Source organism: Gymnoscopelus braueri (assembly GCF_963280865.1).
Source record: "Gymnoscopelus braueri genome assembly, chromosome: 14".
NCBI classification, from domain to species: domain Eukaryota; kingdom Metazoa; phylum Chordata; class Actinopteri; order Myctophiformes; family Myctophidae; genus Gymnoscopelus; species Gymnoscopelus braueri.
In genome coordinates, this window is record NC_137619.1 from 20,584,791 (window position 1) to 20,598,538 (window position 13,748).

General features: G+C 40.9%; 1 protein-coding gene across 1 annotated transcript; it reads right to left on the minus strand.

The window, feature by feature from the left end:
• Positions 1-2,027: 2,027 nt before the first annotated feature.
• Positions 2,028-12,534, minus strand: LOC308101009 (elongation factor 1-alpha 1-like). The gene is made up of 8 exons (XM_080450280.1): positions 12,486-12,534; positions 9,437-9,613; positions 8,890-9,069; positions 7,661-7,957; positions 6,793-6,943; positions 5,098-5,354; positions 3,825-4,059; positions 2,028-3,108 (listed from the first exon to the last, which is right to left on the minus strand). The coding sequence occupies exons 2-8, from the start codon at positions 9,578-9,580 to the stop codon at positions 2,984-2,986; spliced, it is 1,389 nt and encodes a 462-aa protein (XP_080306406.1). The 5' UTR covers positions 9,581-9,613; positions 12,486-12,534; the 3' UTR covers positions 2,028-2,983.
• Between the last annotated feature and the right edge of the window lie 1,214 nt (positions 12,535-13,748).

Here is a 13,748-nt window from a genome sequence, read left to right on the forward strand (position 1 = left end):
ACATATAGCCTATTAAGTTTCACCTTTCTCTAGTTATGTCAACATTGCTCGGAAGTATTTTGGTCACTGAACAGTTTTCGCCACGGGTACAGGCAGCCTTGCTGTCATAGGCTCTCTCTCTCTCTCTCTCTCTCTCTCTCTCTGAACCACGCTTGAGTAAAGACCTCTTGATATAAACCTATGATCACTCGACCATCGCTCAACCATCTCTCACTACCTCTCTCTCTCTCTCTCTCTCTGCACCACAGCACACTTGTACCCATATTGTAGCTGAAGTTCTTACATGAACAGATCGAGGTTCATGAACAGAGCTCGACTGTAGAACACTCCTCCGTTCATGTAAAAACTGATATTGAACACAACAGTTGCACTCACTGAAAAGCACTGTCATGGAGGTATGACGTTCACACTTGCGTGGATGGAAAAGAATGCAGGCAAGGTTGTAGGACAGGATAGGTGGGCACTAGGGACATCTGGGCACCTCAATGTAATATTGGTTATTTTGTCCAAAATGTATAATGTACATAATGTAGAATAATGTAATGTAAAGTATACATAATGTGAACATGCACGGACCAGCATGGTACATCATTACCAGACTTAATTGCATCCTTCATCTTCTTGTTTATGCCCCAAAATGACTGGATATACAGGTTTTGTAGCAATTGTAGGAATATTAGACCTTAAAGGGATACTTCACTCTCGGGCCGGGGACACATTTAAAAAAAATATTAAAAATAAATGAAAAAAGTTATGGAAAATTCATGGCCCACTCACGCATTAGTAGGACACTCTAATGCGTGAGGGGGCCATGAATTTTCCATAACTTTTTTCATTTATTTTTAATATTTTTTTTAAATGTGTCCCCGGCCCTAAAGTGAAGTATCCCTTTAATTGTCGAATGTTTAAGCATGTTCTAATCATGTACTTTACTTTTTTTTTTACATTTTGGAAAAAAATGTCAATTTAACACAGAGGTGCCCACTCTTCCTTCCTTGCCCACCTATCCTGTTACCATTGTAAATCACTCAACGCACAGAGGGGGCGGGGCATCATCAAATTACAGCCCGTCCTTATTGGCCGTCTAAGAGCACCCACCAAGTCCCAGGGGCCTTTAGCATGCTGGGAACTGGAGTTATGGCTGTTGAAAGCCCAGCCAATAGGAACACAGAGGGGCAGGGCTTAAGCAATTATGTCCGGTCCCTATTGGTCGTCTAAGAGCACCTACCTAGTTTGGGGCCTTTAGCACCACTTTTGTCACACGTGGTCCCTGGTGTGACTATTCTGATGGCAGACCCCTGATCAGTGTTGGTGCCAAGTTTGGTGCGGATTGGAGCAACGGTGCGCCTCGCCAGTCCGCATGTTACGTTTGTGACATCCACCCACCCACCGTCGGTTGACTCTCTAGGCAATTTTAATATAGGAAGGATAAGACTCCTGGCTCATTGCCTTGAGTGGTCTGCTCTCCCTCCGCTAGTCAAAGCGAGAAATTGGACTTTCTTGCCAAACAGTTTCCAGTTCAACTCTTGAGTGCATGCCCTTTTATGGCTAGGACTCAATTTGAGGAATGATAAACAATGGATTCATAGATTCATAGATTCAAGACAGTTGCATACTATTAAATAAGGCTGCATCAATGGCATACAATAAAACATTTCATAGCCAGAAATGTAGTATGGGAACACATTTACAACATTTCATAGCTGGAGGACCACAATGCAAGACAATTTACTTCCTCTGGAAGTTCATGATTGGTGAGCCGTGTAACCCAATTCCCAAATCAACAGCTGCATAATGTGGACACAGCAGTATACTGCAAGTAAAGATGAACATACACAAACATTCACCAATTCACAACTTCAGAGACAGCTTTGAAACATCTTGTATTGTCTGTAGACTGAGGTCCTCATGGTGAGAGCCAAGCTTAAGAATTTTAGCAGGACTTGATCAAAGCTTACCATATAAAAATATTTCCTGATCTCTTTTTTTCACCACACACAAGTTAATCAAGACTAGAAAAAAACGTGTTTGGTTGAAACAGGTTTAATGTCGCAAAGAGTTTCACGCCATCCTACGAATAAGGTGCAATACTGTAGCTTATGCCAATTATTAAAGTATTCCAGTGCATGTGCGAGGTTAGCAGAATGCCAATCAAAGTGCTTAAAGAGTTCAACAAAAGGGCAACTCAATGCACCCAGGGAAGGAAAATTTGGAAGGTATTTTTTAAAGCTTAAACACAACATATCACTAAATACTTATACCATTATATACTGTATGTAACATAACAATACAGTAGCTTATGCCAATTGTTAAAGTATTCCAGTGCATGTGCGAGGTTAGCAGAACGCCAATAAAAGTGCTTAAAGAGTTGAACAAAAAGGGAAACTCAATGCGCCCAGAGAAGGAAAATTTGGAAGGTTTCTTCTAGGTCTTTTTTAAAGCTTAAACACAACAGATCACAAAATGCGTATACCATTATATACTGTATGTAACATAACATACTCAACATTGTTTTAAATTTTTACCATAGGCGCGTATACAGCAGCTGGTATTTGCAAACAAACACTAAAAGCAGGACAGCAAATAGCATGTAGAGTAACTGGTAACTGGTAAAGGAGAGGAAGGGATGAACGCTACCATACCTCTCAATGATTATACAACATCTCACTCACAGAGGGGTATGGCCATTAAACCCAGCCAACAATACACAATTAAAACCATCAATGTGCTGCCACATTGTATAGAATGGTAATCTAACAACCAAAATGGAGACTGAAGGCAGTCTCCAGGACAGACGGACGGACAGGGAAGGGGGTAGGACTAGGTAACCTATGTGGTGTTCTTTCCTTCTGATGCTTTTGCGATGCATTGTGATGATCAACCAGTCTCTGATTATCCAGTTGAAGCAGCCAATTGGGGGATGGGTTTGGGTGACCAACGCCGTGCCCTGGGGAACCCTGGGATCGGCAGTGGAGCACAACATTCATTTGTTCTTCTGAGCCTTCTGGGCGGACTTGGTGACTTTGCCTGCAGTAGACACCTTCTTCTCGACAGCCTTGATGACGCCGACCGCCACAGTCTGACGCATGTCACGCACCGCAAAACGACCTGCACAGAGGATGAAGAGAGAGACAGAATGTGAAGGTTTTACAATTTTAGGCATTAAGACCTGAGGCCGATTCTACAAATGTCTTCTGAATCTTCTGAAAACAGTTTTATGAAAAATTTATTTTTCTATATCAGTGGTGCTCAAACTTTTTCTTGTCAAGGACCCCCAAAATTAAATGTATTTGGCCGCCGACCCCCATCTCAAAATATTTTGTTCCAGGGACCCCCAGAAGCAAAGATTTGAGTTCAAATGTTTCACTTTAAAAAAGTATACAGTATATATTCAAAGATTTGCACAATCTTTCAGAATTGTTCCAAAATATCAGATCTACAAGCTCATAGGGCAGCACGAAGTGACGCGCTATGAGCTTGTATATCTGCTATTTTTGAATAGCCAAAGTATAAAATAATGCTTTTTAGCTCAAATCTAAAATGACACATGCTTTCCCGGTTTTAATGGGTTAAGCTGAATATTAAGCAGCTTTTTACGAGTAATGGAATAAAACATTTATTGGCAGTTTTTATGATATTATCAAAACATTCTGAAGCTGTCTGTTCCAGGATGTTTATTTGGTTTTCACCAAGGCATAACAACCAACAGTAAATAAAATATGAAGGAAAACACATGCAAACATACAAAATGGAAAAAGATATAAGATTGAAAAGCTCTAATCACCAGGAAAATGGGGAGCATAAAAAATAACCAGTTTTCATACCCAGTGGAGGGTACTCGGAGAAGCTCTCCACACACATGGGCTTGCCGGGGACCATGTCCACGATTGCAGCATCTCCTGACTTGAGCGCCTTAGGGTTGTCCTCCAGCTTTTTGCCGGAGCGGCGGTCGATCTTCTCCTTGAGCTCAGCGAACTTGCAGGCAATGTGCGCGGTGTGGCAGTCCAGCACCGGGGCGTAGCCAGCACTGATCTGGCCTGGGTGATTCAGGATGATCACCTGAGGAGGAGGAAGAGCAGAGAATTAAAGTGGAAAATACCTCCACTTGGGTTGAAATGCAAAAGACAATGTTCAAGTAAATACTCAACTAAACACTACAACTAAATAGAGCCTAAAATGTTGACTTATTTAAGAGTTTTAGAGAAAGCTCTGCCAAAGTCCAAGAATCGTTTTCAACTTCAGGTGTATCCTTTGATTTGTTAAGGGTTTTAGCACCCCGTTCCTGAGCACAACCAATTCTTCAGTGGGCGTAGCCCATCCATTGATTATAAGTAAAACAGATATCCATTAGAGTTGGTGCACACATTCAAAATGTCTGAGGCGTCTTTATGAGCGTCCACAACAGACCAACTACCTGATGGTGAGAATTAATTCTCAAATCAAATCGGGGTATTAGGTAATTTATTGCCAAAAGCGGGTAGGATATACAAATTAGTTTCATTTTAATGACAACAAACTTTATATAGAAGATCTGTTGGATAATAGATCAATGGGCTTCATCCATATTTTAAATTAGACAATAGCAGTTCTAACATTTTGGGTGACTTTGCATCAATAAACATTCTGTTAGAATCATTGTCTTGATGCAAGATCCTCCATAGGAATCATGCATCCATGCAGTGCAGAACAATCTAAGCAACACTAATCTGACTAATAATACAAGATTCCAAACTGGTTTTCAAAGTAGTGAAAATACTAACAAACATTAGGAATGAATTCAAACATCTTATTTTCACTGCTGTAGCAACTTTGCTGTAGCATCTCAACACCATTACACAAGGATTAATTACCAGATGAAATATTACAAAATCATCTTTTCCCACCAAAGATAATCATAATCTTGATTACAATATTCAGAAAAATAATCTGGACTGTCATTTTAGTCATAATCATGCAGCCCTAGAAGATAGTTGCAAAAAGGTTAATCTTCTGCACACCAAAAATGTAACACGGGTGCAAAGTGTCTAATCCGTTAAATAGTTTAGAATAGTCAACCTTCTAAAATACAGATGACAATAGCTCCTTTCTGGTAACTACCTGAGCTGTGAAGATGGCAGCCTCCTGGGGTGGATCATTCTTGCTGTCACCAGCAACATTGCCTCTGCGAATGTCTTTGACAGACACGTTCTTGACGTTGAAGCCAACATTGTCTCCGGGCATGGCCTCAGTCAGCGCCTCATGGTGCATCTCAACAGACTTGACCTCAGTGGTCACATTGACAGGGGCAAAGGTGACCACCATGCCAGGCTTCAGGAGGCCGGTCTCTACGCGACCCACAGGCACTGTTCCGATACCTGAGAGCGTGAGCATGGAGGAGGGAGTGGAAGAATTAGTAGTTTAGGCGTTAGTGATTCGTGATCTCCATCACTGGATCCAGGTGTGACATTTGTCACCGTATATTTGCACATATACATAAGCTGTGTCATCATACAGTTTACACTTTACAGTTTAGGCATTTAGCAGACGCTCTTAATCCAGAGCGATTTACAGTAAGCAAGGACACAAGATAATACATCATACATTTCTCCCACCCTAACTATTAGGAGCAGAGGTGAAGTGACATTAATACAGTACCCAGGGAGGAGCTGGTTAAGTGTCTTGCTCAGGGACACTTCGTCACATAGACTGAGTGGACCAGGGGACCAGTAACCTTTTAATTACCAGATGGTCTCTCTACCCACTCAGCTACGATCAACCCTGGCATAGTCTACCGATTAACATCTTCCCAAGCTCATATCTCCTGTTTCAATAAATACAGTACAATACTAAGGAGAGTAGATTGCTGCTCATTTCCAAATGGAAATGGATAGCATTATGGATAATACATGGCCCCAAGATTTCCAAGGCTTCAAATTTACACTTGGGAGACCCATATATAAAGATTGTATGCACACATTGTACAGTAAGGGGCTTTTGGTCACCATGGTCCCAAAATGGCATATCTTATGTCACGCCGTGTAAGGGTATCCTTCATCAGTTTGGACAATGTTTTTGTATATCACCATAGGAATACCTCTGCTGATTCAGCTTTGACTGAAATGTCAACCACCAGTGAGTGCAGCGCATTCAGTGAACATGCTTATGGTGAACAGTGAACTGAACATATCCGTTTGAAACTAATAAAGGTGAAGTGTTGTTAACTCTTGCAGGAGTTAACAACACTTCACCACGATCATTGGTGAATAAAGCCACAAGCTAGATTTTGGCCGTTTCTCAATACCAAGAATGCAGAGAACAGAGTTGCGTCTTTGCATCTACATTATATCATTACTGCATCTCTTTATACTTTAAATACTATGACGCAAAATGTTCGTTTTTTTATAATTTAAGTTCTGTTTAGTTTATTTTGGGAAGTTGGCAGTGGCAATGATTGGGGGCTGGGGATGGATAGGTAGGAGGAGGTTCCATTGAAAAATAATTGCTTGGAGCAGCTCATAAAAATAAATCAAAAATTAATTTTTGGGAATGTGAATTTAGTTCAGAATTCAAGAGCTGTGAGTGTGAACTAGTTCAATTTAATCTGTGAGAAATGAAATTTGAGCTAGCCCCCGTAAAGTGTGAACTTGCAGAACACTGTTAACCACATGGCATACAGTATGTTATCGTACGCAAGACTATCATTTGTCTATTTGGCCAACACTGCCATCTAGTCCCAGGGGAACATTACAATAATCAATGTCAAGCTTATCGCTTCAACACATACTGTGGATACCCTTCTTTGTTTTAACTTGCCTCCGATCTTATAGACGTCCTGCAGTGGCAGGCGGAGAGGTTTGTCTGTAGGACGGCTTGGGGGTTGGATGGCATCCAGAGCCTCCAACAGCGTGGTCCCAGAGGCGTTGCCATCCTTCCTTGTGATCTTCCACCCTTTGAACCAGGTCATCTGGAAGAACAGAAGAATAGTAACACCTGCAGATGAAGGACTGTCGATCTAAATATATTTTGGATTTGGATATTGCCCACTTGGCACCTATTGCATGTCTACCCGCCGTGGAAGGCGGTCACCTCTTTTGTGATCTTCCTAAGGTTTCTTCAACTGTCAATGCTTGCACATTAGCACCTAAATCTAACACACCCAATGACCCATTATACATTTTATTCACTGCAGCTGTATTACTTACATCACAGTGTACTAAGTTCAGCACCTGCTATGTTTTTACCTTCTGTAGTTCTTAATCTGTACAGGAAAACAAACCTCAAAATCAGCCTAGGGTTTCGTTCCCTTTAATTGTTACATGACATTCAGTAACCAATGTTTAAAAATGTTACAACTGTAGGCTTACTTACCTTTACTTGTAATTCTTAAAGTAATTTGCTTTGATGCTAGCTGTTTTTCTATTAGTGTGCAGGTCAGTCTTTTTCACGGGTAGCTCTAAGCTGTGTGATTTTAGAATTAAGCTTTTTATAGTGGAATGTCCAGGCAGCCTTAATTTTGTTCTTACGTGTATCAAAAATGTCTTAAAAGTCCTTTGGTTTAAAACTGATTTAATCATTTAGTTAACGCAATCCCATACTTCTTCACACAAATAACATTCAAATTCAAACCTACCTGAATTGTACCTAATACCATTTGAATTGCTACATTTTGCATTCTGCTTACATTGGGGCTGGCCTCCAGCATGTTGTCTCCGTTCCAGCCGGAGATGGGCACGAACGCCACGGTGTCAGGGTTGTAGCCGATCTTCTTGATGTAGGTGCTCACTTCTTTCACAATCTCCTCATAGCGCTTCTGGCTGTAATTGGGCTCGGTGGAGTCCATTTTGTTGACGCCCACGATGAGCTGCTTCACGCCCAGGGTGTAAGCTAGAAGGGCATGCTCACGGGTCTGCCCGTTCTTGGAGATGCCCGCCTCAAACTCTCCCACACCGGCCGCCACTATCAGCACGGCACAGTCTGCCTGCAGGCAGAATAGATGGCAAGGATACAAGGTTAGTGAAGGCACCGTCTTTAAAAGGATCCCTGGCTAATAAACCTTAATACATTATAATTGCCCTCAATAACTAATATGAAAAATACCTTAAATATTTTTTAAATAGTTAATCTTTTACTCAAGGGGGACAACGCCCGTCGCAAGGTGATGATGTAATTTGTACAGTGGTCCAGCCCTATGGAAGGTGTGGAATGCATGTGCTACTAAAAACAACGTAATACTTTCTAAGGTTAATTTGAGCAGCATATGGGGGCGTTGTTCCCCTTGAGTAAACTATGAACTATTTGTAAAATAAATAAAATATAAAAATATTTAAGGTCCTTTTAACCTATAAACTCCTTACCATTGGTTTGGTCATTTACTCAATTTACCAATTTTGACTTAATCTACTGTGCCTACTTTGTAGGCAGAGGTAGAGATTAGGGATTCATTTAAATGTCTAACATGTAAACACTTATCTTGGGTATCTTTTCAAAGCTTTCATGTGGTTTTAAAGTGCCAACAGCAGTCTGTGCTTGGAGCAGTTTAATTAAGGACAATAAAGATCAACTGACTTAGCTTTCTGCTGTCTACTGTCAGAATGCTACAACTTAACTGAATTTAAGCTTGCTGTTGCACACGTTTATTGTCACTGTGGGCAAAAGAATCAGCTTAAAGTATTATGTATATGCATCTGTGCTAAGCTGTCATCATGATGTACAGTATGTACAGTAACAGTACTTCCATAGCTTTGTGCTTGAGATGCATTTTAGCAACATGCAGCCCTTGAAATCTGATGCCAGTGACCACTGAGTGTGGACTGTGGAGTAGATCTTGGATACACAATCGAGAGCAGGGACCCCGTGGCTATACCATAGCGTAGTGTGGACAAAATGGCCAGCCAGCGTCACGTTACACACCTGAGAGGTCCCAGTGATCATGTTCTTGATGAAGTCCCTGTGACCCGGGGCGTCGATGATGGTCACATAGTACTTACTGGTTTCAAACTTCCACAGAGAGATATCGATGGTAATACCACGCTCCCTCTCTGCCTTCAACTTGTCCAGAACCCAGGCATACTTGAATGAGCCCTTCCCCATCTAAGGGAAAACAAAATGTTATATATAGTGTTCTCAAGAACATTATTTCAGTTCATAAGGTCTTTCACACTGTGAAAGAGGCTGAAGAAAGACTGACAAATTTAAAAAATAAGTTAGTTATATATCAAACTAACTAACATTACCTAAAACATTACTTTGATATAAAGGTGCCCAGTTGCAAAATAAATGCATGTAACATGTAAGTAACATGTTAACATCTAATACAACATCTACACATTTAACATCTAACTATGTTATGGATGAGCAGAGACAACAGTCACATGCAGAACTTGGGTGCTGTGACAGTTTGTTCAATAGTGCTATACTTATGATCTCTGACTACATTCTACAATTAACATTGACTCACCTCGGCAGCTTCCTTCTCAAACTTCTCGATAGTCCTCTTGTCGATGCCACCACATTTGTAGATGAGGTGGCCGGTGGTGGTCGACTTGCCAGAGTCAACATGACCGATCACCACAATATTGATGTGGACCTTTTCCTTTCCCATGGTGGCTAGGGTTGGTTACAGTGACGTGACAATCTGCCAGCACAGAATAATGTAGATTTGCAGTTAGTACAGCATAGCACTCCTATGTTGCTTGATTAATATGAAAATGGCACAAACAGACAGGTTTAGATGTTCAATTCCATCATGTGTAAGGGGTAGAGCATTTCCTGTGGAACCAAAACTAGTTTAAGTGACAAATCTGCTAGCACAAACCAGTATACTACTGTTAGTACTTTGTAACAATGCAGAGTAGCTTGCTTGATTGGTAGAGCATACTAACATTTCTAGGGTTAGGAAATGTATCTAGCTTGACTGGTAGAGCAGAGCATCACAGACTTCACAGTAACACAATCAGCCAGTATTAGGACCAGTGGGGCTAGCCAAAAGGCACAGACTTAGGACATAAACAAATTGGGTACAATGCCGTTTACGGACAGGGCAGGTGGATTGCTTAACAAGCACTCCGTAACATGTCATTATGACAAATGGACTTCAAAATTCACAAGCTTAACATGCCATTGTTTTACAATGAAAAATAACGTCAGTTTGAGGGCTGGCTAGCGGCCAAATTAAGCTGTTATAGTAAACACCCTCATCACACATGTGACAGGCAAAAATGGTTCAGCATTTGGCTTATTGCTGGCGGTAATTTAACACTCTCTTTGACTGTCAATGCACACACATAAGTGTTGCAGCTTGGCCAACAAGGACACTGATGGCATCAGTGGTGCAGGTGATTTCCCACTGTGCTAATTGCCCCAAAGAGACTGGCTCAGCTAGCTATGGAAAGGTCCCTGGAAACATTGCACTATTTGGCCAGGAGGTATTCCTATGGGGATGAACTGTTGTCTCAGGTGTTTATGAACAGAACATACTGGCTGAGACAGAGGCATCTTTAGAGCGACGTTTTATCAGTGACCTGAGTACGTAGACTAGAGTGACTGTGTTGTAATGTAAAGGCTGCTGGGTTCAGTCCCCTTTGCAGCCATCTCTACAGTCCTTGACCATGGCAATGAGACCTAGAGGCTCTCCCATTTCTAAGTTCCTCTGAATAACGGCATCAGCTAAATGGCTAAAATGTAGGCCTAAAATATTGGGGATAGTAGTCCTATATATTCACTCAGCTTTCCACAAAGCAACTGTGCCGAGAACAGAATGCCCTGCCCCTCCGCTCTGTTTGCCCGTCCATCCACAGCCCTGCTCTTCTCTTTCCCAGAATCAAACCACCATCCAGCCACCTGTCCTGTCCTGTCCTGTCCTCAACACTCTGCTTGGCTTGGTTCTGCACTGGCCGTGACAGGCAGCAGGACTGAAGAGACAACTCTCTTTTTTTTAAGCCACTGGTTTCAACAGAGGTGTACTCCTGAGTAAGACTCCACCATTTTGTCAAGATCTTTCCAACCAATGGTGTAGCAGCCATTTCTACAAAGCCACAGCAGTAAATTGCACACACACAGGTTAATGTAGGGATGTACATGTTGTTTAGGTACAGTACCTCGAGGTACCTAAAGGGCATATGGGATGAGTACCAGAGTTGCTATGGGGACGATTATAATAGTTGGTAAATGGCAATTGCACAGTCTACTATAAAATATAGATAGATTTTGTCATATGACTAAATCAATGTTATTGTAATTGACATAGTAGTTGGACCAGTTATAGGTAGGTCAGTGGTGTAATCCAATTGGCATGCGAATCCCCAGATGATCTCTAGACCTGTCACAATTATTACATAACCGTCTAATTGCAATTATTTGAGATAAGCACAATTATTTTGCATGAGTCATAATCGTTTCCATGTTGAAAACTTAAATATCATGTCATGTATTTTCAATCATTTAAAACAATTTTGGAAAATAGCAGATCTACAAGCTCACAATGCATTGTGATGCCACTTGCTGTGAGCTTGTAGACTGGCTATTTCCACTATTAATGTTCTTTATATTAAAGTTATTAAATATGTCAGTCATTTCTTTGCATTGAATGGGTTATTTGTCATATCTGCAAGGCAAACAGAAAAGTAATTTGTATTCATAATATTATGTTCGACAACAAAAACACAATTAAATCGTTAATCGCAATAATTAATCGTCAAGTAAAATGTCATAATCCTGTGACAGCCCTATTATCTCTCCAGACGGGCTCAGGTGTATCATGGCAGCCTACTACTTATTACCACCAGGGTGTTTTATTTCGACGCACCCACCTCACTGACTGAATTACCATTTCGTTACACCTGTGTCTGCCGCTGCTGTCTATTTTTTAAATGCCGATAAGGGAAATAAACAAAACACCACAGCAGCACCGTGCAATTTTAAGGTGTAGGCTATTATTAGAGGTTTAGATGGCTCTCGACCCCAATTGTTGTCGCCGCCATATTCCCTCGCATCTGCCCGCTCACTGAAACCTAGATGCGTATTTACCAGTCGCTTGGAAATACCAAAACGCTCGCCCCAAATCACAGACGCCCGGGGCAAATCCGGCGGTATTCATCTGGTATTCCTAAACGCAACCTCAGTGAACCATGCCTGGCGGGCCGTAACCTTATTCCTAAACGCAAACTCAGTAAAACGGTGCCAAAACCTAACCTTATTCCTAAACGTAGCCTCCGTAAAACTATACCGAACCCTAAACTTATTTCTAACCGTATCCTCAGTAGGAAATACAAGAATACAACAATCGCTGGTCCACGAAAAACAATGGGGGCGAGCGTGTTTTGGGGCGAGTCTTCCGGTTACCTCATCGCTTGCCCTCTTTCAGCATCATCTTAAAAGGCTACTCTAGACGCGCTTGCAGACGGAAAACGCTAACTTATTTTGTTTTGTTTGTTGACTAAATATGTTCATTTCTCCGATACAAATAAGCCGTTAAAACAAACTATTGTTGGGCACTACGACGACTATACCTGTGCGCGACGGTGTCAGGTTCGGTGCAGGACCTGGAGCTGGAGAGAGGAGCTGATCCGTTTTAGAACGCTCTCCTCTCAGGACGGGCGGGGGTTGCGTAATGTACGCCACTCTGTGCGCAGTTGGTGTAAAGTAGCAAAGTACATGTACTCAAGTACTGTAAGCTAAGTTTGTATTTCCAGTTTTCTATACTTTTACTCCACACCACTACATCTTAGAGGCCAATGTTGTACTTTTACACCGCTACAATTATTTGAAAACTTTAGTTTACTAGTTAGGCTACTTTGTAGATTTTGATTATTACAAAACATAGGCCTACAGTAACCACTTCAGCCTTATATGCATTTTGGCCATTTGAAAATAGCTGATCTGACTGTTGATCTTCTATTTTCAAAATATTATTTTTTGAAAACTTGTGAAATGGGGCATAATGAGTACTTTTACTTTTGGTCTTTAAGTACATTTTGATGCCAATACTTTTGTACTTTTGCTCAAGTACATTTTTAATTCTGGACTTTACTTGTAAGTTGTAACAGAGTATTTCTACATTGCAGATAAGTCAGAAATGTGAGTACTTTTTTCACCACTGGGACCCACCCAGGTGCAAAGTTTCACCCAGACATTACGTTTAGTTTGTAATGTACATGAGTCAAACCTTTACACGAACACATATTTATATGTTCTTTTTACATCAATGGCGGTATAAAGAAAGGGTTGTATAGCATATTAGTAACGAATCATCCGATCGGAACCAATAGTTATATAAATTGGCTTGAGACCGGACCTGAGGTCTCAAGGAATCAAAATATTATTAGCCTAATCATTTACATAGTAAATAATAAACACACATTTTTGTTTAGATCATAATTGAATTTAGTTAATGCCTTGACATAATACAATGCAGACAATTTCTTTCTGGAATGTTGCCAGAGGACAAAAATATTTGTGAATATGGCATACAGACAGTGTATAGCTTAAGCATTGCCCTTTTAACGTTTGCATAACACAAATGTTAGCTAAAGCATACACTACACACATTAGACTATCTAAAGAATACAAATAAGTAACTTTTAATGGCATTTCACTTTTGCAATGAGTAATGTAATTTTCTAGATGTGATATATAGGCCTAGTCCTGAATTCTATAACCCTGATTAGACTACTGTAGCTAATGTACGGTATAAGGCACAAGGGCAGTGTAAAATATGATAGGATGTGGATGATATTAGTTGGCAGATATAGTAAAATGGTTCACATAATGTT